Source organism: Cucumis melo, chromosome 8 (assembly GCF_025177605.1).
Source record: "Cucumis melo cultivar AY chromosome 8, USDA_Cmelo_AY_1.0, whole genome shotgun sequence".
Classification (NCBI taxonomy): Eukaryota; Viridiplantae; Streptophyta; class Magnoliopsida; order Cucurbitales; family Cucurbitaceae; genus Cucumis; species Cucumis melo.
Genome location: NC_066864.1, coordinates 29,670,871 through 29,698,018, shown reverse-complemented (window position 1 = coordinate 29,698,018; position 27,148 = coordinate 29,670,871). Strand labels below are relative to the sequence as shown.

Here is a 27,148-nt window from a genome sequence, read left to right as displayed (position 1 = left end):
AAAAAATAAGCTAGGTAGCTCAAACTGGCTTGACTGAAGGCAGAAAATGGCTCGTGGACGCTGGGGCGATTGGGTAAGAATGGCTTGGGTAGGGATGGCTCGGTCAGGTACAACTCGTGTAGGACGCGGCTCGCATGGCACAAATGAAGGGCTAATGTTAGCGGCTTGGAAGGACGGATTGGCTCAGTGCGAAGAACGGCATGCGGCTCCGCTTATGCAAAGACACGATTGCTACGGGCGACCTGTACGGCTCGGGTGGACACGGATGAACGACTGACGGACGGTGGTGAAGCATGGTGGCGACGGTGATTTGTGAACAACGGAGACAAAGACGGACGGAGACGAAGACAAAGATGGACAGAGACAGAGATGAACGAAGACGAAGACAGAGATGGACAGAGACGACTTAGGTGTTTGCGGCTGAAGACTCACAGATCTCGACGATAACTCAAATGACGACCGATGATTGGAGATGGGTGGCAGCGAGGACAGCGAGTTGATGGTAAATTGAGATTAGGGTTTGTGTAGAAGATGATGAATATCTACCATGCATTCCAAGGCCTTAAATAAATAAAATTAATAATAATATAAAATCATTATTATTATTTTTTCTTTTTTCATTTATTCTTTTCCCCAAAAATCTCATACTCTCTCTCTTCATTAAAACCCACCAAATCTACTTTTTAAACTCAAATCTCCTTCTCTCTCTCCAATCAAATCACTTTTATCTTTCCCAAAATAAATATCCTTACATAATTATATTATTTACATAATCTAAGTATTTCAACTTCAACTTCAATTAATTATATAATCATATATATAATTAATCAAATTTCTCCCAAATACAAATCTCTTAAAACAAACAACTTTAATCAAAATTTCAACTTTAAACAATTAGATATTTTCCAAAATATCTAATAAATTCCAATCTCCACAAATCAAATATTTCAACAATTGAAAGAAAAATACACCCAAAATTTTCAAAACTTAAAATAATTAACAATAAATTACCTTAATTTGGGAATTTACATTCTCCCCTCACCTAGACTTGGGATTCTCACAGATCTTATCTTCTCTCAATAGACAATCATTACAAATAGTAAATAGAAAGGTTAGCTCTAAGCTTACTTTCCTTACATATTATTTCTGTAGTGACAATATCATACAATAAGAATCACGAAAGAATACTTTCAGATGATTGTCAATAGGATACCTTAAGCATAGTATTAACTATTCATAGAAGTCATTCATGAGACCTATCTTTCATTGTTGGAAGATTTGTAAATATTCTACTTATGAGAGATACTAAAAAACATTGTTACAAAGATACTCATCTGTTTAGGACGAACTACTCGCAATATTCATTCACAATTCGTAAACAAACACATAAAAGATTCAGCAATAAGTGACTGGTTAGTAATCACGTCGAATCTTGTTTTATCACTCACGAGCATACTTAACTTCAACTCCTTCCTTCTCTGTTTTTGGATGCCTCTTCTCGCCTAGCGATTCCCTCGTCAAGCTGTTTAGCATTTCAGATCTCCCTTCTTCACTTTTATCTGAAAATCTAATTCTTTCGATTAGAACTCCCTTTTTTCCTCTTTGGCCTTTGTCTCTTTTTATAGTGACCTCACACATCCAAGGGTCGCTTCAACACTCTACCAGTGTCTCCTTATCGATTCAATGCGTCATGCATCCAACCTAACCACAACATAGAGGCTATCCGTCAGCAGGGATTGGACATTCTCTCGAGATGTCACCTTATCTTCTTAGGAAGCCAAACTCTTTAATTGTCTGACCCTCCTATATCTTCTTCGGAAGTAGCAGACATTTACTTTCTTTCTGCGAGCAGTCAAGTCATCCTAGCAAGACACTTCCTCACCTCATTCCTCAGGCATAGGCACTTCTTCTTGTATTACTATGCTAAACGCTTAACTCTTGGCGTCCAATGCACGCTTCTTCCTCACCAGCTTATTCTTATCGCATCGCCTGCCCTCTCACGATGGAACTTAGACTTAAGCACTTCTTTCCACATTGACTTCTTTCCTTTTGCACGTTCCCTCACAGAATTTCCAATACTCCTATCCAAATTGACTTCCTAGCAAGGATCCTCTCTACTCGAACTTCCTTTCTTTCGATCAGGGCCTTATGCATACTCCTTTCACGGAACATTTCTTTGATCGGTAGTCTCTTCATTTAGCATCCTTGTAGTAAATTTTTTATCGCGTTAGTGGTACGCGATCAGGCCCTCACAAAATCTCATCTCGACTGTGAGTGGTTTTTAAAATGTTTTGAAACCAAAACAATTTTTGAATCATATTTGAACTTTTGAGTATTGATGTTTATTTAATAATGTCATTTTATTTGTAAATGGTACGTTTTGAAAATGGATTATGATTTGTGCTTTGTAAAATGCTCTAGTTCCCTATGTAATGAACAACTCATACTTGCTTTGTGATTTGGTATGAGGAACCATACACTTGTTGTGTGATTTGGTGTAAACGTATCCTATACTTGCTTTGTGATCTTGTATAGGAAAATACTCTATACATATATGGTAAGTGGTTATACTTGCTGATGTAATAAGATTACTCCACACAACCATAACTCGACGATGGGAATGCATAAATGACATCTCAATCGAGGTGGTGGGTATATTTGTGATAACTTGTGAATTAATGCCTTATGACTTATATGAAAATCTTTGCAAACTAAGCATTGTGATTTCAAATGTTTGACATAGGATGGTCGATAAAAAAATTTTAGATTTTGAAACGTATATTCTGATAAAACACGTTGAGCTTATGAAATGAATTTCAAGGTTATGACTTATGCGCTATTTCTATGAAAGCCAGTTATTAAAATGAAATGTGTTGGGAGAAATCCCCACTCACTAGACATTTTGTCTAACGTTCAAATGTTTTATTTTTCTTCCTCAAGGTAGCGAAAGACATCCAACATGACTTCCCGTCTTGATCGCTTGTTGTGCCTTGTTGCATCATATCTTCTTGTTAGTAACTACCAGTCTGGTATAGCATGTAGATTGGCTAGGAAAAGGGAAGGATTTTGTAATTCAGTTATTCATACTTAAGTTTTGGTACTTGCGTTTCACCTTGACGTTGACATTTTGTAAATTATTTTACACATTAACAAAGTACTTTCTTTCTTAAATTTTTTGGTCTAAACGTTTGATGTGTTATGAGTTAGTGATTTGAATACGTTGCATGACATATCTTGGAGTTGGTCCCTGTGGTATAACCCTTAGGCGATATAGCCTTCGATTAGAGTCCCTAAGTTAACTTAGTCTATGGCATGAGTTAAAGAGCAAATGAGTTGTAGAATTTCGCTTACTAGGTGTTCAACGTATTACCTCACTGTGAGATAGATGTTGAGTGTCTAGGTGGCCACACCTCATTTGGTCGCATGAGGAGGCCTTATGAAGGGGCTGTGATAAATAGTGTTTTATCGTCTATTGTCCATCATACTTTGCTTCTATGTTGCTTTCAATTTCAAAGAACATATTATTAAATACATATTTTCAACAGAAACAACATGACATGAATTGAAATTGAAATATGGTAGCAGAAATTTAAAAGTTACTCCAAAAAAGAAACCATAAAGAAAGAAACCTCAAAAGAAGGAAGAAAAAACTTCAACTCAAGAGTATATGAATATTATGCATGAAACTACTTTAAGCTTTGACTTGGACATTTCTCAAACTTAATCTCAACCCAAGTCTAAATCTTGTGTAACAACCCAACTCCTTATACTGAGCCGAAGTTATTACTAAAGGTAAAACACATGATTTAAGCCATAAAGTTTAGTTAAAACGAATCAAACTTCAGAATTTTATTTATGAAAATCAAATCAGGATAATATGGAATATGTAAATAATGTTAAAATCCTACTCGGGCCCTATCTACTTTTAAAGAAATGAAATAGTAAATAGTGAAGAAAATAAAACTCAAGTACTAAACGTCAAAATAGGTGTAAACGAAAGCAGAAATACCTATGGCTCGCCACGGTCACTTTTGGTCGCTCGCCAGCTTGCCTTTGCCCCTACCTCGGCCTCTACCTGAAAAACATGACATGGAGAGAGTGAGTATAAAATACTCAGTAAGGGACCCACTACTAGTCCCACTAGGTGCCTGTTAGCTTCCTATTAGAGTCCTGTAACTGGTACCTAATCTCCGACACGTTCCCGAACACGTGCAACATGCGCTCCCGTAGGAACAAAAATCTGGTCTTCGGTGTCCCGGGGGAGCACCTAGGACATGCTGGTCTGTAGTGAACCCGGGGGTAACACTAAGACAGTCGGGATGCGAGGATCTCGTCGGATCACTCGAATCATATCTATATCCATGCTAGACTGGCGTCCCGTCGGACCACACAGTCCTAAATAGGTGGTGATCCCGAAGGACACCCATGCAGGTACGACTCTAATAGGCTAAGCTAACAAGTACCCTAACCATAACATATATGCACACAACATCATCGTGTAATCAAACCAGTCTAATCGCCAGTTCACAAACCATCACAATATCCAACATACAATTACCACAAGTCACATCATCGCAATATCATACCATCATGTAACCACATCATTAATCACATCACGCTCTCATTAATTACATGTGTTATGCAGTCTAGTCCTTAACATGCGTAACTGGAGGTGTAAGTGGTCTCATGGTTCTATTCACAGAGCTAGTAGTAGAAATCTCTTACCTGGAGATTTGCTCGACGAGTCCTAACAGTGACAACACGTTTTCCCAAGCGGCGCAAGTCCTAAAGGGTCAAAAGTTCACAATTTAGTAATTTGCCCTCAAGGGAAAATTGGGTCCAAGACTTACTGGAGGCGACTTACCTACGATCGAGGTTGCAGTGCTTGCCCTTGCTGAAGAAATCCAACGCTCCAAGTAAATTGGTCCATGACGTTCCTTAAAGGAATACTTTAATTTAGTCCAAATAAAATTATTTAGATTAAAGTTTCAAATCTTGGCTAGGTGTGAGAAACACTTTTGACTCACCAAAGTAGGTGGAAAGGAACCGGAGCAGACTGACGGCTCAAGGGCAGGCGGATCAGCTCGGCTAGACGAGCAGGAACCAGCTCTGCTTGAAGGCTGGAGATCGGCTCGGCTCGTGGCGCAGACAGGCGCGACTCACGGCGTGGGTTGGGCACGCGCGGGCTCGGCTTGTGACTCGGGGCGGGCGCGCGGGCGCGGAGCGGTGTGCGGGCGAGCGAGCGAATGCGGGTCGGCTTCGGGTTCGGGCAACGAACGAAACGCGGGTTCGGCTTCGGGTTCGGGTGACAGCCGAAATGCAGGTTCGGGCTTTGACGGTTAGAGGCGTTTGGCTGACGACCGACGACCGTTGCTGCTCGGCGACACGGCGGGACGAAGCTTCACGCGACGGCAGGCGGCTGCGAACGGTTCGGCTGTGGGTCGCGAAGGGTGACGCGGGTGATTCGACTTCGGGCGACAACTAAGCTTTGGCAGATCGACGACGACTTGCAGATGGGGTTTCGGCTTGAGATTGCGGCTGGCTCCCGAACGTTTTGGCTTGAAACCGGCGGCGAAGGTGGCGGCACGGCGAGGCTGAGGTTGGCGGCTAGGGTTTCAAAAATAATCTTTAGTTGCTCTCTCTTTTCTTTTCCAAAAATAACTTTTTACCTTTTTGGTACACGGGTCCCAATACTTATTTAAATCCATTTACTCTATCTTCTCTCTCTTTCCCTAAATCTCACCAAAATTCCCTTTTCTTTTCCTTCTTCTTTTTTTGAAAATTTCTTTCCTTCTTTTCCTCAATTAGGTCCTCACATCTCTCCCTTAACCAACCAACATTTAATTAACAACCAAAACTTTACCAAATTATTTCCAAATAAAACAATTAAAAACCAACCAAAATAAAATAAAATAAAATAACTCCAACCCTTAATTAATCACAAATCAAAATGACAAAGTTCCTCAAAATTTGAATTTTCCATAACCACACTTAACATTAATAATAAATGAGAAATCAAATTTGTTGGGGCGTTACATCTTGATTGCAGAATTACTTTATAGAGTTTGTAAAGCTTCAAGTTTGTAAAGTTTCAAATCGAACATTTCTTCATTTTCTAATTTATATAGTTTATAGACAATCAACTTGCCTTTTAAATTTATAAAGTTAACAATTGTGCATTGCTTAAGATGTTTGGTTATTTGGTTTGCTATTTTTTGTTTAATTCTTATGAGTTTTGCTGATTTTTTTTTTATCTTGGACAATCATAGTGATCTATCATTTTATATTCCAAATAGATAGAGATAGAAAGTGGTAAATCTCTATCTCTATTTATCCTAGATAGACATAGACAACTATGAATGTCTATATGAGATAGACAAAGGTAGAATACTATCATAGTCTATTTGAAATAGATGGTGACATAGTACGTAATAGTTTTTTTGCTTAAAATTGATGATACCATTAAAAATATTTACAACTCAAGAACAAAATATACATTAGAAAATATCATGCCTAAACTCTAATGTAAATCTATTTGCTTAATTTTGCTGAGTTTTGTTGATTTTTTTTAATGAGGGACAATGAGAGAGATCTATCATCTTATATCCCAGGTAGATAGAATATTTACACTGCATAAAAAAATCAAGCTTAATGAATTATGTCTTTAGTGGTTTTGTTCTATGAAATGTAAATAGTTTGACAATGTTTTTTATTATGAAAAACCCCTAATAAATTTGAAGTTATTTTAGTTTGGTTGAATTTGGAATTAATTAAATATATTCTTGATGTATATTTAATTAAAGTAAAGATGGAAAATTTTGGTGGAAATATTATTAATTATATATTTATACATAATTAATATAGCTCAAAGTATTTATTGGAGGATAATCATTTTTGGGGAAGAGAAAAAGAGTTGATTTGATAGAAACGAGGGAAGAGAAAAGTTGGATTTTATTTTATAAGTAATAAGGAAAATGAAATAATAAGAGCTATTTTCAAAAATATAACAAAGCGATAAAATATTTACAGTATAGAACAATTTTGAACACAGAAAAAGCTCATAGTCCCACAATGAAAAATACCAAAAATACCCCCGTCAACAATGCTATCAACAACGTGCATAATATATTTGGTACACGATCGTTTAGATTTGGCTATTGTTTGCTACACGATCATGTAGATTTAATAGTTTAGATTTGGGTAGCCAAATCTAAACGATTTTTTTTTGGGAAATTGCCAAAAATAGGTTAAAAAAAGAGATTTAAATGAATTTTGGGACAAGTTTTCAAAAGAAAGACTTTTAGGACAATTTGGGTGTGAATAGACAAAAATGCCCTTCATTAAATTTCTATCGCTCTCTATTGATTGTTTCGCCTACCCACGTTCGCTTTCCCTTCTCTTTCGCATAGAACACCTGAAGTAAAAAAAAAAAAACATCTCCTTTCTTTGGCTTTTCAAATTTCCCGCTCTGCTCTTCGAAGATACTCCGACTGTTCGTCTGTCGTCGGTCCTCCAGTGCATTTCGTCGCTTCTCCTTTTCGAACCTAAGAATCAACTTTGAGCGTGTTCTCTTATTTCAGTGAGTTTTATCTGTAACCCATTTTCAATATATTTGCTTTTTCTTGGCTTGAATCATGACATCGACTTCAACATCGACCGACGGACCCTTCTACAAGATTAATCCTTCCCATCATTTTTATTCCCTAGTAAGCTGTTTGTCTCATTTGGAAAAGACAACACATAATATTAAGGCCAAACTCAAACCCGATCAATTAGCCTTATTTAGGAAAACAAAGTTTGGGCACTTTTTGGACCTAAATATTGTCTTCAATGGGCCACTCATCCACTACTTACTGTTAAGGGAGGTGGAAGATGAAGGAAAGGATTCTATAAGTTTCCTACTAGGGGGCGTTGTTTGTACTTTCGGTAGGAGAGAGTTTAACATCGTAACTGGACTATGGGGTCCTAAAGAGGACTATATTCAGTTGGGTGGGAACAGTCGACTGTTGGAGAAGTTTTTCAAAGACAAGGACTGTGTTTACGTTAGCGACTTAGAAGATATATTTTTGGAATACGAGGGTGATGACGATGATATCGTCAAATTAGCTTTAGTCTACTTTATAGAGATATCTTTGTTGGGAAAAGATAGGCGAACCAAAGTGGACATTGGTTTTTTGAAGATTGCTGATGATTGGAATTCATTTAATAATTATGATTGGGGTCGGATTGTTTTTGTACGCACGCTAAGTGCATTGAAAAGAGCCTTGGACAAGCAATATGCCAAGGGAAAGAAGAAATCAACACAGACAAAAAAATATACTATCAATGGATTTCCGCATGCATTACAGGTATTTGACTTCTTACTTCTTACTTCAAAACTTTAAAAAGATCGTTTAGTTATTTGAAACGATCGTTTAGTTATTTTAAACGATCGTTTAGTTATTTTAAACGATCGTTTAGTTATTTAAACGATCGTTTAGTTCTTTTTAACGATCGTTTAGTTATGTTAAATGATCGTATAGTTGTTTTCAAACGATTGTATAACCACTTGTTTATATATCTATATATATCTTGTGGCACTTTCTAAACTTGTTTGTCAAATGTGGAATAGGTTTGGGCATATGAGTCTATACCAACCATCATTGGATGTGGTGTAGATAAAGTAAACGATCATGCCATACCACGAATGCTGAGGTGGGTGTGCCAACAATCACCAAAGTCCCAAACTATAAGCCAGGTGTTTGACTCGCCAATGGTAAGTAGCAAGCAATAGTAACTTACTTAAGGATCGCGTGATTTTGTGCTTATTTCTTTGTCCTAAATACATTTGCCTTTTTCTATTTGCAGTTTATAATTAAGGCGGTCATTGAGATGACACCTGAAGAGGAGCAATTGAAAATTGCTTCAGGTGAACTTTTTGAAAACTTCCGCTCATCTACCATTATTCAGTCGAAGAATGGTGGTTCAAAAAGAGTACGAGAAGTTGTTAACGATGAAGATGAGTTGAAAAAGAGTAAGAAACAGAAGTCCAAGATTAAGATGAAAAAGGCTATTCGAAATCTCCAAGATCGAGTAGCGGTTGTTGAAGGCCAACTTAATACTATAAAATCCGATATTGACGAATTGAAGGGCCTGATGTCAACCATATTGAAGCACATTGGACTTCAAAGAAAGGTTAGGAATGAAACTGTTAAGTGTATTCACGTTAGTTGTTTCATATTTGGTAACCATGTTCTCGCTAATTCATTTTGAGGTTCCATAGGGTGACGAAGGGGACCACAAGGTGTCCGAAGGCTTGGAGGATGAACACATTGAAGTTAAAAAGAAGGTTTGGTTCCATGTTCATGCTAATATTGATGTTTAATTTCTATCATTATATACACTAATGCATTATGAGCTTCCATAGGGTGACGAAGATGTGTTGGAGAAGAAGGTTGATATTGGTTTAGAGGAGCCAATAGATGTCGTTGACGATGAGGACGTCATAGAGATAGAACCATTTCTCACTCAACGACCACACGTTCGGCCCGCCCGTAGGAAGCGTGCAAGTGTTTACCTATCAACCCCATTCACAACTCTACCTAAACGGTCTCTGACATCAACCACCAGCACCTCTGAGTCTGAAGCAATTGTTTATGATCCTATGCACAAAATACTTGACGTCCATTTAGATAGACTTCGAGCGTGGATTACAGACAAGCGTACAGACGATGAGCTGCGTGAAACCTTTCATGGGAAAAAATCGAAGGCTTTTTTCAGAGACTTGTTTATGTGTCGCCGGTGGTTGTCGGATGAGGTATGGGATTATCTTATCATTTATGCAATTATAATTTTATCATTGTTATGGTTCTATACATTTACTGCTTACTTTTGTTTGTATTAGCATTTGGATGCACTTTTTCTTTTCATTCGCTTGAAGATTAAGGCAGCCGGGATACCTTCTTCTCAGAACTTCACAACTGCGGACACAATCTTTATGGTTTGTAATCGTCTCGTTACTTTATGTATGTATTTGCGTTTGATATTTGTCTTTCGGTCTGATATTTGCGTTTGTATGTTTTTCTTTGCAGCGCATTTTAGTTTCGAAGTGGCCCCTATACAAAGAATGTATTAAAGAGAATCGCCCGTTTGACTGGGACGAAGAGTATAGGTTGGTTGACTATGTTGTCGGGTCAAAAGTGGACTTCCAAGATCCTTGGGCAAGTGTTGATTACGTTTACTCTCCATTCAATGTCCATGGCAACCATTGGGTTCTATTATGCTTGGATTTGGTAAGTTGTCAAGTGAAGGTATGGGATTCGCTTCCGTCACTTACAACTGCCGAAGAGATGACAAACATATTACTGCCCATTCGACAGTTGGTGCCAAAGTTGTTAGATAGTACTGGCTTCTTTGATAGGAGAGGTAGATCATCGACATACAAGGAACCTTGGCCAGTTGTCATTGTTGACCCAATTCCACTTCAACGAAATAATTGTGATTGTGGCGTATTCGCAATTAAGTATTTTGAGTACATAGCTGCTGGTGTTGGTTTAGATACATTATGTCAAGAAAACATGTCATACTTTAGAAAACAATTAGCATTTCAAGTATGGACCAACCAACACTCCTATGTATTGAAATATTAACATAAATCACAAGTATCAATTGGCTGTTCTATTATTGTGTATGTTGCATTTCAATTAGTAGTATCGATTATTCTCTATGTTGCAAAACTACTTGTAGCTAAACGATCGCTGAATTTTTTTATGATTTTAAGAATATCGTTTAGACTTTACCAAACGATCGTTTAGACTGTACCAAACGATCGTTTAGACTTTACCAAACGATCGTTTAGACTTTACTAAACGATCGCTTAATATTTTGACGTTTATTAAGAAGATCGTTTAGACATCGTTTATTAAGAAGATCGTTTACACTTACCGAACGATCGTTTAGACTTTACCAAACGATCGTTTAGACTTTACTAAACGATCGCTTAATATTTTGACATTTATTAAGAAGATCGTTTAGACATCGTTTATTAAGAAGATCGTTTATACATATGTGCGCGATGAGTATTTCTCTACACGAATATTTTGTGATATGTATCTAAACGAATACAAATATTAACTCAAATATTCTTTCTCAATTTTGGTCGCGTTTAATTGAAAATATCACAAAGTATTTATTTTATAACAAAGTTTAAAATTATAATATGTTATTCTCTCTATAAAAATTACATAAAAAAATTATATAAACGAATACAAATATTAACAAAAGTATTTATTGGCCCAAAGTTCCAGCACATATTGTTGTCTAAACAGTTTCATGTTTGGCACAGTTAGACAACCAAGGTCACTAGCAGTTACAAGGCATTCAACAAATTTGGTACAGAAAATTCCACAATCCAATGAACGCCCTTTCTGTAATGTGGCCTTCGATCTGCGTATTGGCCAAGGGCCATATGTGAAACGATCTGAATGGAGGTTGACTCCAATTGCAATCGCGAGTGAGGCAATGCATCGTGCAGGCATTTGAAGAGCTTCATCAACAAGTTTCTGCTCAACATAATTTGGCATTGAGTCGAACACGTAGATCCTGCATTTTCTCATATCAGCTGCAATAGCCAACCAGTGTTCTTTTATGTTGATGCAGGTAATCACGTAGTTGACATCTCCCCACCCTGGTATGTCGTTGTAATCACCAACAGCAGTGTTGAAATAGTATTCGACATCTTTTTCTGTCCATATACTTAGGTGTGCTGTTGGGTCTGTCCATTCAGCTTTCTTATTATCTGGTGTCACCAGATGAGTATCAAAAATGTGGTTCCAAACAATGCAGTCTGGTTTATTGATTCCAGTCTTCAAGAACAAGTCAAAATTTAATCAGAATATAATGATGCAGTTTAACTTGTATACAAAAAAAAAAATTAAAGAATAACAACTTACCAGAAAAGAGGAATGTAATATTCTAAAAGAACGCTTGCAATGGTGCTTGAGATGCAACATTTTATTCTGCAAGTGGGCGAATAGCAGATCCAATGTCTACAAAGAAAAAATAAACGATCGTTTAATGAATGAAAGGAGAGGATAAGCGATCGCATAAGAAATGTACATGTGATCGTTTACGTAGTAAGCGATCGTGTAATATTAACTTAACGATCGTTTAGTTAATAGAAGCGATCGTTTAGTTAATAGAAGCGATCGTATATCAAATATAAGCGATCGTTTGGGAAGAGTACTTACGTCTCCATGTACCCATGTGTTTTCTTCAAGCTGTCTGAAAAAGTCTTTCTTTCTGGTTGTGGAGACTACTTTCCTTTCTTCATGGGTTGTTTTTCTTGATTTTTTCCATTGCAAGTATTCCTTCCATAATTTTGGATCCACTTTCCACATCGGATTATATGGATCTACTTCTCTGATTTCCACATCTGGGACAGGTGTTGTAGATACTGATATGATCTGAGCAGATGTTGTGGGTGGATTACCTTGTTCATCTTCATGTTGCACCTCTTTATTTGCTATTTTACATAGCTTTCTTCTCTTTATTGGTTTTTCTTCCACATCTTTATCAGGCACAGTTACTGGTTCTTTTTCAACCAAAGTAACTGCTTCATCATTTTTTTTCATCTCAACCTGTTTTTTTGTTGTTTCCTGCAATGTAATCGTATTAAACAAGTAACAAACTATTCATTCAAACGACTACAAATTTGTTGTGTATACATACCAGTTGAGATTCTTCATTTACAATTTGTACAGTTTGATCCATTGGAGCCAATTCACAAAGTGCAAGAGGTTGGCTCACATATGGAAGGGTAGTAATCATCTGTGGCAGGTCTGATTCTTTCTGAATTTGATGACTTAGACTATCCGATATATCTCTTATAGTCATTAGCAAGTCTGCATCCCTACCGTCTATGCTTATATCACTACCACGTTCCTCTTCATGTTCCCTAAACAAAATGAGAAGAAACATGAGAATAAGAAAAAAAAATACAATTGTTAGGTATTTATAAACTAGTAAACAATGAATGAAATGTTAACCTTTGGGTTTCCTCTTGACGTTCAGTATGTTGTTCTTCAGTAGGTTGTTGTTGAGTATGTTGTTCTTGAACAACATACTCATTGTCATTCTGATCAGTATGATCATTCCCTTGATTTTCAGTTTGATTCTAACAAACAAATAAAAACGAACATAAAATTAAAAAAATAATGTATTGTTAAACCATCGTGTATATAAAAGTAAACGATCGCGTAACTTTGATAAACGATCGTCTATCGAAGTTAAACGATCGAGTAACTTTGATAAACGATCGTCTATCAAAGTTATACGATCGTTTATCTAATGTATGATGAAAACAAATTTTACCTGGACCAATCTCTCCAGCATCTGCTTCATTTCATACAGCTCCAATGACTGCTTTGTGATTGTGTCATCCATCCTACAGACTATAGAAGTCAGTGTGGATAAATCCTTACGAACTTCTTTTATTTCCTTCTTCAGTTTCTTGTAGGATTTTGAATGACTTCGTTCTTCTTTGTCATTGGACTTCTTTGATCTGAAATGTTTCTTCTTGGTGATTGGATGCATTTCAGACTCCTCAGCCACTGTTTGACTTTGTTCCCTTTGGGGTGAGAGTTGTTCTCTTTGTGGAGATGAGTCTGATTGCTCCAATGATTTGTTGTTCATTGCTCCAATGGATTCATCCTCCTCCATTTGCATGTTATCATCCCCTCGAATTCGACTCTCCATGAAAGCCTTCTCTTGGGTTGACATCTTGAGTTTAGGTTGAACAACAGTCTGCAATGTAATTGTATTATTGGATTGTGTAATTATATTAAACGATGACTGACAGGTTTTACTTACATTTTTGTTGTCGAATATGTTATTCTGCAGCATTTTGTAAGATGGAGCTTGTGTACAATTCCATCTCAATATCCTTGGGATTAATCCCTTACTGTTTCTTGTGGCCAGGTGCTCATTTGCGGTTGAGAGTACTTCATAAGCCCACACCTACAACATTTAAACAAATATGTTAAACTTTGATGTTCAATTGGCATTTACTTAAAGTGTATGAAGAAATAAAAATCACCTGAAAAGCAAGGACGTAGCCTTTGATGTTATAGTATGACACTGCTTTGGAACTTCGTGTCTTCTTCAGCTCGTATGCTTCTTTTTTGCCTTGGAGACTTGTCTTTAAACTGTTGAGCAGACGAGTGTAGAAGAAAGTTGACCAATCGAAGCTTTTAAATGCTTCTTCATCATCAACTCTTCCCAAAATGTCCATGTCAAACTGTGTTTTCTTATCCTTCCCGACCATCACAGTTTCTATAAAGACGGCCAAGGCGACCTTCACAGCATCGTCATCATTTGTAAACTCAAAATTCTTGAAAATTTCCTCAATTTCCAAGCATGTTATTACTTTCTTATTTTCTGATCCGAATAGAAGACTTTGCAGTCGCTTGCTATCGCAATCTTTCTCCAATGGATTGTTTGTTGGCCACAATCCAGTTATGATGTTGAATTCCTTTTGGGTAAAACGGACGTTCTTCCCTAAAACCGAGAAACAGATTCCATCTGCGTTACCGTCTTCAGGTATCTGCCTCAGCAAGAAATGATGGATCAACTGGCCGTTGAATACCATGTTCACATTCAGCAATGGACCAAAAATTGTTTTTTCGAACATTTGCAGCTGGTCCTTGGTCAGTTTATCCTTAATAAGACTGCCAATCTTGTGCACTTGGCATGACACAGTGGCAGGGAAATACTTTTCGCTAGGTACAGCCATCCTGAAATGAATATAATATATTGAAGACAGAAGTCGAACCCGAAACCCTAAACGCTTCACAATAATAATATAAGAACACAGTGATAGTTTTTGAAGACAGAAGTTGAAACGTTTGAAATATAAACAAAGGAAAAGTGTAACGTTATAGTAGGAAAAGTTCGGGAAAATACCTTTTAACGTTGACGAAAACTATGGACTGAGACAAAAATGGTCTGAGAGAACAATGGACTGAGAGAAAACGAAGGTGTGATCAGTGCGGTTGTGTATTGCGTAGTGACGAAAAACGAAAAGTGAGAAGGCGGAACGTATATATATATCGGTCGTTTTTACCAAAGGGGCAATATTGTAAATTCGCATACTTTTTTTGAAATGTTGAATCGCGGTTGTAAACAATTCGCGGGTGTCTTTCGTTGTTTCAAAAGATCGTTTAGTTTATGTAAACGATCGTTTAGTTTTTTATAGTCGATCGTTTAGTTAATTTCAAACGATCGATTGGTTGTTTTAAACGATCGTTTAGTTTTGTTCGACCAATCGTTTAGTTTTGTTTAACTGATCGTTTAGTTAATTTCAAGGTATCGATTGGTTGTTTTAAACGATCGTTTAGTTTTGTTTGACCAATCGTTTAGTTTTGTTTCACCGATCGTTTAGTTTTGTTTTAAACTATCGTTTAGTTGTTTTCAAACGATCGTTTGGTTGTTCTTAACCGATCGTTTAGTTATTTTTAAACGATCGTTTACATATTTTTAAACGAACATTTAGTTATTTTTAAACGATCATAAAACCAGTGTTTGTGTTCTTAAATGAATAAGTCAATCGTTATTTTCGTCTTCTTCATCCATTTGGACGCACAGAAAGTAAGAATGTTGGGACAAATCATTAAGAAAACACATCATTAACAAACATTCATTAATTAGTGTAATACTTGGTACATTGGTAGGGAAATTTCTAATCTTGTATGCTCGACTTGTCGGTATATGAAATTGGATTGGTACACGTTAATCTGTTGTGACCTATTTGTTTACACCGACCACACTTATGCAATTTCGGAGCTTCACCAACACTTGGAATCCTCTTTTTCTTCGGTCGACCAACTCTTTTGACTACTTTTGAAGGTAAAACAGTCATATGTACGTAGTCTTCGCTTGTCTTCCAATCTGACTGATTCCCAACTGGGTAGACGGCCTCCGCATATGCAGCCAACAAACATTCATTAGTGTAATAATTAGCACATAAACTATAAACATTTATATTACGAACCCGTGCTGCAGCAATGGCATGTGAGCATGGTAGTTGCTCAGCTTGAAACTCCTTGCAAGTGCATTCTTTAGTCTGAAGGTTTACGACCTCCTCCTTATCTAAATCTTTGACATGAAATTGGTAACAGTCAATTGGGTTGACCTTCATTGTCAAAGCTCCTTCTTGTTTCTTTTGAATAACTAACTCTGCCCATTTGGTCAATGTAGACGTCACTTTAATGCCTTCTTCTCGACGCTCCCAAAACCAACGTTGTAGCAAAGCTCGAACATTTTCAAGGAATGAAGCAATAGGCAAATCTCTAGGTTCTTTCAGTATAGAATTCATGGACTCCGCTATATTTGTTGTCATCATGTTATACCGTCTTCCTGGGCAGTGAACACGAGACCATCGTGCTATTCCAACATCATTTAAATATTTCCCTGAACCATTAGGAAATGAAAGAAGATGTCTCCACGCTTCAACAAACGTTGATTCACGATATGTTCTCGATGCATTATAAAACAAAGTAGCAACCGTGTCATTCTTATATTTATCATGCAAATTTTGACTCAAATGTTGGACACAAAGGCCGTGGAATGCAGATGGGAAAACTGATGAAATACCCTTGGCGAAGCATGTTTTCCGATCTGTCACAAAGCCTAGATTAGGCACCTCCCCTATTGCACCTTTCAATTTTTCTAAGAACCACTGTATTGAGTCATCTGTTTCTCTATCAACTACTCCAAAGGCTAGAGGATAGATCTGATTGTTACCATCTAAACAAACGGCCACTATCAACTGACCCCGATATTTGTTCTTAAGAAATGTTCCGTCCATGACTATGACCGGTCTAATGCAATTTAAGAATCCTCTAACACATGCACCAACAGCCATAAAAAGATATTTAAAGAAACGATCATCTTCGAGTTCCATGTGAAATATTGTACCTGAATTTGTAAATTTGAGTGCTTCACCATATCTACGCAAAAGATTATATGACTCTTCAGGAGACCCTCGCACTCGTTCATATGCATTTTCTCTGGCACGCCATGCTTTCTCATAACTCATATTTATGCCATAGTCTTGCCTCATGTCTTCTATGATATCACGTGGTTTGTATATGCGACCGGGCCCCTTGAATTTGGACTTGATTAATTCTCCAACAACCCAAGATTTTGCTTGCCTATGGTCACGATTCAAAAACTCAAGAGAACATGAATGAACTTTCACATACTTTTTAATCTTGAATATATTTGAATCCTTCAGTCTAACCGCTCGCAATCTCCAACCACACTTGTTGTCGATGCATCTAACGAAAAGAACCTCTTTTGTAGACTTTTTTACTACAAACTGAAAATTTTTTTTCATTGCCAACACACTTAATCTCATTGACAAATCTCTCTTGCAAAAAAATATTTGTCCTACATCCAACTCTTCACTTGTAGAGCTTTCTTCCGACCAGCCACTTCCTTTTGTCTTCAACTTCCGACTAGAGGACCTGTAGTCAACTTTACCTTTTCCTTTGCAATCTTTTGTAGGAGCATCTCTTTGTTCTGGGATGTCAAACAATTCATTGTACATCTCAACTGACTCCAATGTAAAAGTATCATCTATTGAATGATATGACTCATATGATTCCCATATAGCCGAATTGGTCCCTATCATGTTATGACACAAGCCACCCTCGACTTCACCAATATCAACTTCATTCTCATCTAATCTATCCATTCCAATTGGAGGAGGATGAGGGTTTAAATTTTGAACTTGGTTGCTCCCAGATACTGAATTGTAATCTTTGTTTAACACTTTCATGCTTCGATTGCTTGTAGGCTCAAACGATAGGTATAGGGGGACCTCCAATGGATTTTCACTAAGAATATAAAACTTCAAATCACGGTCATTGCTTAACTCAAATGGAGGAGCTTCCTTTTCCCCTTTGATCTCATATATACATCTTATCTTTATGTCAAACTTTGTAGGGTCAACTTCTGCAAGGTCATATAGTTCAGACTGTAAATCTTTGTGTGTTATTTCTTTAGGGACAACAATGCCTTTTAACACTCCTCCTTCATATTTTCTTCGTCCCTCATCCCATTCACCACCGTGACGCACTAAAATCCGAACATGTGCCATCCTTAAACTACCTTAAGTACTTTTGTATCTTAAAAAATTGATTTGAACTTAAGAACCTACAAAATGCGTGCAAGATGTAAAGAAATGAATTAGGAGGTGTACCAATTTGATTTTGAAATAAATAGTGGAAGTTTGGAACGTGCGAGATGTGTGCGAGATGTGTGCGAGATACGTGCGAGATGTGTGCGAGATACGTGCGAGATAAAGCATGAGGGCCTAAGAGAGTTACTAAACATGCAAAGAATAGCTCTAAATGGATTAGGAGGTGTACCAAGTTGATTTTGAAATAAATAGTGAAAGTTCGGAACGTGCGAGATGTGTGCGAGATACGTGCGAGATACGTGCGAGATAAAGCATGAGGGCCTAAGAGAGTTACTAAACATGCAAAGAATAGCTCTAAATGGATTAGGAGGTGTACCAAGTTGATTTTGAAATAAATAGTGAAAGTTTGGAACGTGCGAGATACGTGCGAGATAAGTGCGAGATAAAAAAAAAAATGCGAGATAAAAAAAAAAAAACCTTAATTCCTTCTATTCCTATTGCTTACTCCTCCTCTATTTGATCCAACTAAATCCTCATCCTCTAGTTCAATTCATTTTTCACTAGCCATTGAACATTGAACTTTCTAAGAACCTAAAACCAAAATTTGACTAAACTAATTTACGGCAAATAAGTCCAATTCCAAAAACCAGACAATTACGGATGAAAATAGCACCAAATACCCTAACAAACATTTTTACAGCAGATAAATTGAAAATCGGTTATACATGAAACTCACCTAAATAAGACGCTCGAAGTTGATTGAATGGTCCGAATAGGAGCGACGAAATGCACTGGACAACGACCGACGAAGGGCAAGCGACGAAGGGCAAGCGACGAAGGGCAAACGACGATGGGCAAGCGACGATGGGCAAGTGACGATGAACAACTGACGATGGCCGGAGTAGGTTCAAGTGTTCTACACGAAAGAAAAGAGAAGGGAAACGGAACTATACGCGAAAGAGAACGAATCAGAGAAGGGAAAGCAACGTGGAAGAGGGAAAGGAAAGGAAGGGCATTTTTGTCTATTCACACCCAAATTGTCCTAAAAGTCTTTCTTTTGAAAACTTGTCCCAAAATTCATTTAAATCTCTTTTTTTAACCTATTTTTGGCAATTTCCCATTTTTTTTCAAGATTCTTTATACACGATCATTTAATTTGGTTACACGATCGTTTAGATTTTGGTACACGATTCTTTAGATTTAATCGTTTAAATTTGGGTAGCCAAATCTAAACAATTTTGTTTTCAAGATTCTTTGTTACATGATCATTTAGATTTGGCTACACTATCATTTAGATTTAGCTTAACGATTTTTTCAAGATTCTTTTGGTACACGATCGTTTAGAATTGGTTACACGATCGTTTATATTTGGCTACCCAAATCTAAATGAATTTTTAAAATTCTTTGGTACACGATCATTTAGATTTGGCTGGTTTTTATACACGATGGTTTAGATTTGGCTAACAAAATCTTAGCAACACGGTTTTTTCAAGATCTTTTAAATTTAGTACATGATGTTGAACAACCAAATAACAGTTTGAAAAAAAAATAGATTTTTATATTTGGTACACGATCTTGAACCAAATAAAAGTTTAAAAAAAAAAAGAGGAAGAGAAGAGATAGATGAAAAAAAAAATTACAGAAGAGGAAGAAAAGAAAGATGATGAAAAGGAAGGGAAAGTTTGGAATATTTAAAAAAACTGGCCACCTTCATTGGCCTTTTCATTTTGTTACACAGGCAGTAAGTGTAACGACCCAACTCTTTATACTAAGCTGAGGTCGTTACTAAAACGGAACGATGACAAGAGACACTTTTTTTGAAACGAGGGAAGAATAAATTTTCATTAAAAATGGAATATTAAAACATTGAAACATAGACGCGGAAGCAAAACTGAGTCCCCATATGGCATGTCACGGATCCTTCTCTGTCGCTCGCCAGCTTTCCTCTACCTTTACCTTCGCCTGAAATGTTAAACATAGAAAGAGTGAGTATAAACATATACTCAGTAAGGGACCTACTACTAGTCCCGCTAGGTGTCTGTTAACTTCCCATTAGAGTCCTGAAAATGGTACCCAATCTCTGGCACGTTCCCGAACACGTGCAACATGCGCTCCCGTAGGAACGAAAATCTGGTCTTCGGTGTCCCGAGGGAGCACCTAGGACATGCTGGTCTATAGTGAACCCGGGGGTAACACTAAGACAATCGGGATGCGAGGACCCCGTCGAATCACTCGAATCATATCTATATCCATGCTAGACTGGCGTCCCGTCGGACCACACAGTCCTAAATAGGTGGTGATCCCGAAGGACACCCATGCAGGTACGACTCTAATAGACAAAGTTAACAGAACACCCTATCCATAGCATGTAGCATAACATAACATCATAACATGGCATGAGTATTAATCTTAACGTCCTTAATCATGTGATTAATATATCATGCATTAACAATCATCAACAGTCATCAACAACATACTACCGGTCATTAACATAACATCAGTCATCATCATCAATCATCAACATAATAATCTCAGTCATCGTCATCAACATCAACTATCATCATAATCTCAGTATAATCATTATCATCGAATTATGCATTTTAGCTACCATCAATGCATAATCATAATTACATGCGGTCTCTTGAATTCAGTTCGAAGGTCTAGTAGGAGAATCTCTTACCTGGAGATTTTAGCCAAACAAAGGTACTCCCTAGTTGACAGTAAAATTCTCCAATTAACTTGATCCTAATCATAAAAGGAACACTTAGTATCTTAATTAAATGAAATTGGCAATTGACTAACACCCAAAAATTCTCCCAAATTAACTTTCTAAAAATTGGGTTGAAACCAATTCAACCTTGATTGGGAAAAATCCAAGATTTAGATCTTAAAAAGTTTAGCCAATTGAACCTTTAAAGAAACCTCAAATAGATCCAAAATTAAATTAATAAAATATTAATTTAATTTCATTAGCTTACCAAGGTTACTCAGATGGAGGTTGGAAAATCCTCTTATCCTTGATGAAAAATTCATCACTTTAAATCCTCAAGCTTCCAAAGAGACCAATCTTAACTTTAACTGAGGCGGCGACAACAGAGGGTTATCTTAGAGAAGAAGATAAAGAACCTTTTTCTTTTTCCTTTATTTCCATCTTAAGCATTCTAATGCTATTTATAGACTCACATAATAACAATAATAATAATAATTATTATTTCCTTTTCCTTTTAGGATATATATATATATATATATATATATATATATATATATAATACCAAAAAAATATACATATATCTTTATTCCCATTATCTTTCCTAAATAAATGTCTTAATCTTAGGCATTTATAACCATTAGTAATAATAATAATACTTCTTTATTATTACTATTTTTCTCTCACCAAAATCTACAATAAATATATATTTATTTAAACCATTATTCTCTCTTATAAATAAATATATATCTTTTTCGTCCAATCAAATCAACCATCTCTCTCTTCATGAATTATTTTCTTTTCCAAATAAATATAATTATATTCCATAATATAATTAACTACACTTTTCCAAATTATTAATTAAATATATATATCCATATATATATACTCAATTAATTACAATTCCACCAAAACTAACTTTTCCCTCCAAAATCTCAAATTAACTTAAGTCCTCAATTAATTTAATCAATCAAATCTTTTCTAATAAATCACTTATAACTTCCAACATGAATTATCTTAAACCAACCATAACAACTTCACTCCATAATCAAGATTTATCTTTCTGCAGAATAATTAATTATCATCCACAATAATTAATTATTATTTACCTTTCTTCCAAAATAATTAATTATCTTCTACAATAATTAATTATTATTTATCTTTCTCAAAAATAATTAATTATCTTCCACAATAATTAATTATTGTTTACCTTTCTCCAAAGTAATTATCCTTTTACAAATAATTAATTATTGTTTATCTTTCTCCAAAGTAATTATCCTTTTACAAATAATTAATTATTGTTTATCTTTCTCCAAAGTAATTATCCTTTTACAAATAATTAATTATTGTTTATCTTTCTCCAAAGTAATTAATTATCCTTTTACAAATAATTATATTTTCCCAAAATATAATTATTTTACTTTTTCTCCTTTAATAAATATCCTTTCTCCAAAACACAACTATTTTTTCCTTAAATAATTATATTTCAACAAATATAATTATCGTTTCCTTTAACATAATAATTATATATATATTTCCACATATACATATAATTATTCAATCTCCAACAAACTTTCCACCCCACAATTTAATTAAATAACATCCATAATTATTTAATTAAATTCAACTTCAACAACACTAAAAATCCACAACTTTACTTAATTCTCTTAACCTACCATTTAAACAAAAACTTAACAAACACCACGTGCCAAAACCTCTAATTAATTAAATATTCATCCAAGAAATATTTAATTAATTTCAATTCCCACATAAATCAAATAATTCTCATTAAATGGATTCAAAATAACGCCCAATAAATTATCTTAATTTTTGGGGCGTTACAATCTTCCCTCCTTTAACAACTTTCGTCCTCGAAAGTTCTAATCTTTGAACAGCTTGGGATACTTGGCTCTCACAAATTCTACCAAATTCCAAAATCTTTAATTAAATATACACACCCATGTATATATATTTAATTAATCTAACACAAAACACCAAATACATTCCTTAACTTCTAATTCCACTTAATGTAATACCCATAATAAGTTCCTTAAATTTATGGGGTGTTACCATCTTCCCTCGCTAAGAAACTTTCGTCCTCGAAAGTTTTAGTTCTTGAACAATTTCGAGTATCGAGCTCTCTTGTCATACTCTTGTTCCTAAGTAGCATTGTCAACTTGGTAACTTTGCCATAATATTTTCCTAAGTGCAACTCTCATGTTGCGCAATGCTTTACTTCACTTGACAAAATATTACTTTTCTCAAACACTTTTCTTTCCTTTACACTTATCCAAGTAAAACTTAATTCATAAACCTTCAAAAACTACGTTCTATTTTCCAACTTCAAACTTCGACCAAAAAGGTATTCTCCACCATTTAGCAATCTTTAGAAGTCACTAATTTCTCTTTTCTTGTTTGATAAAGTTCAAACTCATGTCCAACTATTGCTTTCTTTAATGACATCAACTTAACTAGTTATTCTAAAGAAATTCGTTATTTCATCACTTGTACTTTAAACTAGATGTAACTTATCCTTCATGGTAAACTCAAAACAATTTCTTGAAATCTCACCAAAATAACTATGCACTAAAGTTTACTTTGTTCCTTCTCCAGCAACTCAATTCTAAACACCGTCAAATGTGTTTGATATACTTGAACTTAACCATGCCTTTAGTTTCCTTTAAAACCACCAACATAACTAATGTCTTAGATATCCAGCCACAAAGCAGTTCATCACGCTGAACACGTCCAACTCTTTTGCCTACTTAATCACCCCTTTGAGCACCTCTACGTGGCAACATTTTTCTTAAACTTCAACACCAAAACCATCACCATTTAAATCATAACATTCATGCAGTTCTAGTTTAATACAGGCAAGGTCACGTGCATATTCATAATCATGTATCATAAAATACATACCTGGCGAGTGACGAAGGACCGTAATAGCCATAGGGACAAAAATCAAAGACTCACATCGTAAGTTAGTCTACAGAACCTAAAAGCTGACGCTCTGATACCAACTGTAACGACCCAACTCTTTATACTAAGCTGAGGTCGTTACTAAAACGGAACGATGACAAGAGACACTTTTTTTGAAACGAGGGAAGAATAAATTTTCATTAAAAATGGAATATTAAAACATTGAAACATAGACGCGGAAGCAAAACTGAGTCCCCATATGGCATGTCACGGATCCTTCTCTGTCGCTCGCCAGCTTTCCTCTACCTTTACCTTCGCCTGAAATGTTAAACATAGAAAGAGTGAGTATAAACATATACTCAGTAAGGGACCTACTACTAGTCCCGCTAGGTGTCTGTTAACTTCCCATTAGAGTCCTGAAAATGGTACCCAATCTCTGGCACGTTCCCGAACACGTGCAACATGCGCTCCCGTAGGAACGAAAATCTGGTCTTCGGTGTCCCGAGGGAGCACCTAGGACATGCTGGTCTATAGTGAACCCGGGGGTAACACTAAGACAATCGGGATGCGAGGACCCCGTCGAATCACTCGAATCATATCTATATCCATGCTAGACTGGCGTCCCGTCGGACCACACAGTCCTAAATAGGTGGTGATCCCGAAGGACACCCATGCAGGTACGACTCTAATAGACAAAGTTAACAGAACACCCTATCCATAGCATGTAGCATAACATAACATCATAACATGGCATGAGTATTAATCTTAACGTCCTTAATCATGTGATTAATATATCATGCATTAACAATCATCAACAGTCATCAACAACATACTACCGGTCATTAACATAACATCAGTCATCATCATCAATCATCAACATAATAATCTCAGTCATCGTCATCAACATCAACTATCATCATAATCTCAGTATAATCATTATCATCGAATTATGCATTTTAGCTACCATCAATGCATAATCATAATTACATGCGGTCTCTTGAATTCAGTTCGAAGGTCTAGTAGGAGAATCTCTTACCTGGAGATTTTAGCCAAACAAAGGTACTCCCTAGTTGACAGTAAAATTCTCCAATTAACTTGATCCTAATCATAAAAGGAACACTTAGTATCTTAATTAAATGAAATTGGCAATTGACTAACACCCAAAAATTCTCCCAAATTAACTTTCTAAAAATTGGGTTGAAACCAATTCAACCTTGATTGGGAAAAATCCAAGATTTAGATCTTAAAAAGTTTAGCCAATTGAACCTTTAAAGAAACCTCAAATAGATCCAAAATTAAATTAATAAAATATTAATTTAATTTCATTAGCTTACCAAGGTTACTCAGATGGAGGTTGGAAAATCCTCTTATCCTTGATGAAAAATTCATCACTTTAAATCCTCAAGCTTCCAAAGAGACCAATCTTAACTTTAACTGAGGCGGCGACAACAGAGGGTTATCTTAGAGAAGAAGATAAAGAACCTTTTTCTTTTTCCTTTATTTCCATCTTAAGCATTCTAATGCTATTTATAGACTCACATAATAACAATAATAATAATAATTATTATTTCCTTTTCCTTTTAGGATATATATATATATATATATATATATATATATATATAATACCAAAAAAATATACATATATCTTTATTCCCATTATCTTTCCTAAATAAATGTCTTAATCTTAGGCATTTATAACCATTAGTAATAATAATAATACTTCTTTATTATTACTATTTTTCTCTCACCAAAATCTACAATAAATATATATTTATTTAAACCATTATTCTCTCTTATAAATAAATATATATCTTTTTCGTCCAATCAAATCAACCATCTCTCTCTTCATGAATTATTTTCTTTTCCAAATAAATATAATTATATTCCATAATATAATTAACTACACTTTTCCAAATTATTAATTAAATATATATATCCATATATATATACTCAATTAATTACAATTCCACCAAAACTAACTTTTCCCTCCAAAATCTCAAATTAACTTAAGTCCTCAATTAATTTAATCAATCAAATCTTTTCTAATAAATCACTTATAACTTCCAACATGAATTATCTTAAACCAACCATAACAACTTCACTCCATAATCAAGATTTATCTTTCTGCAGAATAATTAATTATCATCCACAATAATTAATTATTATTTACCTTTCTTCCAAAATAATTAATTATCTTCTACAATAATTAATTATTATTTATCTTTCTCAAAAATAATTAATTATCTTCCACAATAATTAATTATTGTTTACCTTTCTCCAAAGTAATTATCCTTTTACAAATAATTAATTATTGTTTATCTTTCTCCAAAGTAATTATCCTTTTACAAATAATTAATTATTGTTTATCTTTCTCCAAAGTAATTATCCTTTTACAAATAATTAATTATTGTTTATCTTTCTCCAAAGTAATTAATTATCCTTTTACAAATAATTATATTTTCCCAAAATATAATTATTTTACTTTTTCTCCTTTAATAAATATCCTTTCTCCAAAACACAACTATTTTTTCCTTAAATAATTATATTTCAACAAATATAATTATCGTTTCCTTTAACATAATAATTATATATATATTTCCACATATACATATAATTATTCAATCTCCAACAAACTTTCCACCCCACAATTTAATTAAATAACATCCATAATTATTTAATTAAATTCAACTTCAACAACACTAAAAATCCACAACTTTACTTAATTCTCTTAACCTACCATTTAAACAAAAACTTAACAAACACCACGTGCCAAAACCTCTAATTAATTAAATATTCATCCAAGAAATATTTAATTAATTTCAATTCCCACATAAATCAAATAATTCTCATTAAATGGATTCAAAATAACGCCCAATAAATTATCTTAATTTTTGGGGCGTTACAGTAAGTATTTTGCCGGTTTGTAATATTTATGAAAATTTTTCTAATAATAAGATCTATTATCATTATTATAAATGTAGCCTCGTTTTGCGTACAAGTTAAAGGGAAAAAAAAGTCCTTTCATCTTCTTCTCCTTCAACGATAAAAACCCTAGTACTGCCGCTTGCCTTTCCTCACCGATTTCCTCTCCGTTACACCCAATCATCGTTAACCAATCCCTGCTCGTGTCGTTGTGTTCCATCGACAAAGATCGAGCCGCCAAGCTGTCATGCGTAAAGCTTTTTGTTTGAGCCCTTTTACTCTCGCGAGTCACCAATCACGCCAATCTTCCAATCTTCAAGTCGACTTCCTCCATTTCGAGTTTCGCCAAGTCCCGTGCAAGTTTTTTCTTGCCCTTCGTTCACACCAAGCACTCTCACCGTTTGAGCTGACCCTTCCTT

The 27,148-nt window shown here is 35.4% G+C and overlaps 3 protein-coding genes across 4 annotated transcripts; 2 read left to right on the top strand and 1 right to left on the bottom strand.

The window, feature by feature from the left end:
• The first annotated feature begins 7,243 nt into the window (after window positions 1-7,243).
• On the top strand, window positions 7,244-8,857 carry LOC127150469 (uncharacterized). The gene is made up of 2 exons (XM_051088263.1): window positions 7,244-8,348; window positions 8,612-8,857. The coding sequence occupies exons 1-2, from the start codon at window positions 7,635-7,637 to the stop codon at window positions 8,771-8,773; spliced, it is 876 nt and encodes a 291-aa protein (XP_050944220.1). The 5' UTR covers window positions 7,244-7,634; the 3' UTR covers window positions 8,774-8,857.
• Window positions 8,853-10,657, top strand: LOC127150468 (uncharacterized). The gene is made up of 5 exons (XM_051088262.1): window positions 8,853-9,174; window positions 9,263-9,328; window positions 9,407-9,796; window positions 9,884-9,979; window positions 10,071-10,657. The coding sequence occupies exons 1-5, from the start codon at window positions 8,872-8,874 to the stop codon at window positions 10,626-10,628; spliced, it is 1,413 nt and encodes a 470-aa protein (XP_050944219.1). The 5' UTR covers window positions 8,853-8,871; the 3' UTR covers window positions 10,629-10,657.
• Window positions 10,658-11,200: 543 nt separating this feature from the next.
• Window positions 11,201-15,082, bottom strand: LOC127150467 (uncharacterized). 2 transcript variants are annotated; one of them, XM_051088260.1, is made up of 9 exons: window positions 14,941-15,082; window positions 14,075-14,771; window positions 13,849-13,995; window positions 13,351-13,782; window positions 13,026-13,153; window positions 12,709-12,934; window positions 12,228-12,635; window positions 11,931-12,026; window positions 11,201-11,843 (listed from the first exon to the last, which is right to left on the bottom strand). In XM_051088260.1, exons 2-9 carry the CDS (start codon window positions 14,768-14,770, stop codon window positions 11,253-11,255), a joined length of 2,724 nt encoding a protein of 907 aa, XP_050944217.1. In that variant the 5' UTR covers window position 14,771; window positions 14,941-15,082; the 3' UTR covers window positions 11,201-11,252. The 2 variants fall into 2 exon arrangements, with proteins under 2 accessions (XP_050944217.1, XP_050944218.1); XM_051088261.1 differs by lacking the exon at window positions 14,941-15,082 and having other exon boundaries at window positions 12,228-12,617; window positions 14,075-14,772.
• Between the last annotated feature and the right edge of the window lie 12,066 nt (window positions 15,083-27,148).

What these genes read in the sequence shown, in the direction of transcription:
- LOC127150467 (XM_051088260.1), bottom strand. Translation starts at nt 14,770, where the DNA reads ATGGCTGTACCTAGCGAAAAGTATTTCCCTGCCACTGTGTCATGCCAA. An exon ending in GCTACGTCCTTGCTTTTCAG is followed by an intron (nt 13,996 to 14,074) that starts GTGATTTTTATT and finishes TAAATGTTGTAG; the next exon opens with GTGTGGGCTTATGAAGTACT. An exon ending in TGCTGGAGAGATTGGTCCAG is followed by an intron (nt 13,154 to 13,350) that starts GTAAAATTTGTT and finishes TTTGTTTGTTAG; the next exon opens with AATCAAACTGAAAATCAAGG.
- LOC127150468 (XM_051088262.1), top strand. Translation starts at nt 8,872, where the DNA reads ATGACACCTGAAGAGGAGCAATTGAAAATTGCTTCAGGTGAACTTTTT. An exon ending in ACATTGGACTTCAAAGAAAG is followed by an intron (nt 9,175 to 9,262) that starts GTTAGGAATGAA and finishes GAGGTTCCATAG; the next exon opens with GGTGACGAAGGGGACCACAA. An exon ending in GCCGGTGGTTGTCGGATGAG is followed by an intron (nt 9,797 to 9,883) that starts GTATGGGATTAT and finishes TGTTTGTATTAG; the next exon opens with CATTTGGATGCACTTTTTCT.
- LOC127150469 (XM_051088263.1), top strand. Translation starts at nt 7,635, where the DNA reads ATGACATCGACTTCAACATCGACCGACGGACCCTTCTACAAGATTAAT. An exon ending in GATTTCCGCATGCATTACAG is followed by an intron (nt 8,349 to 8,611) that starts GTATTTGACTTC and finishes AATGTGGAATAG; the next exon opens with GTTTGGGCATATGAGTCTAT.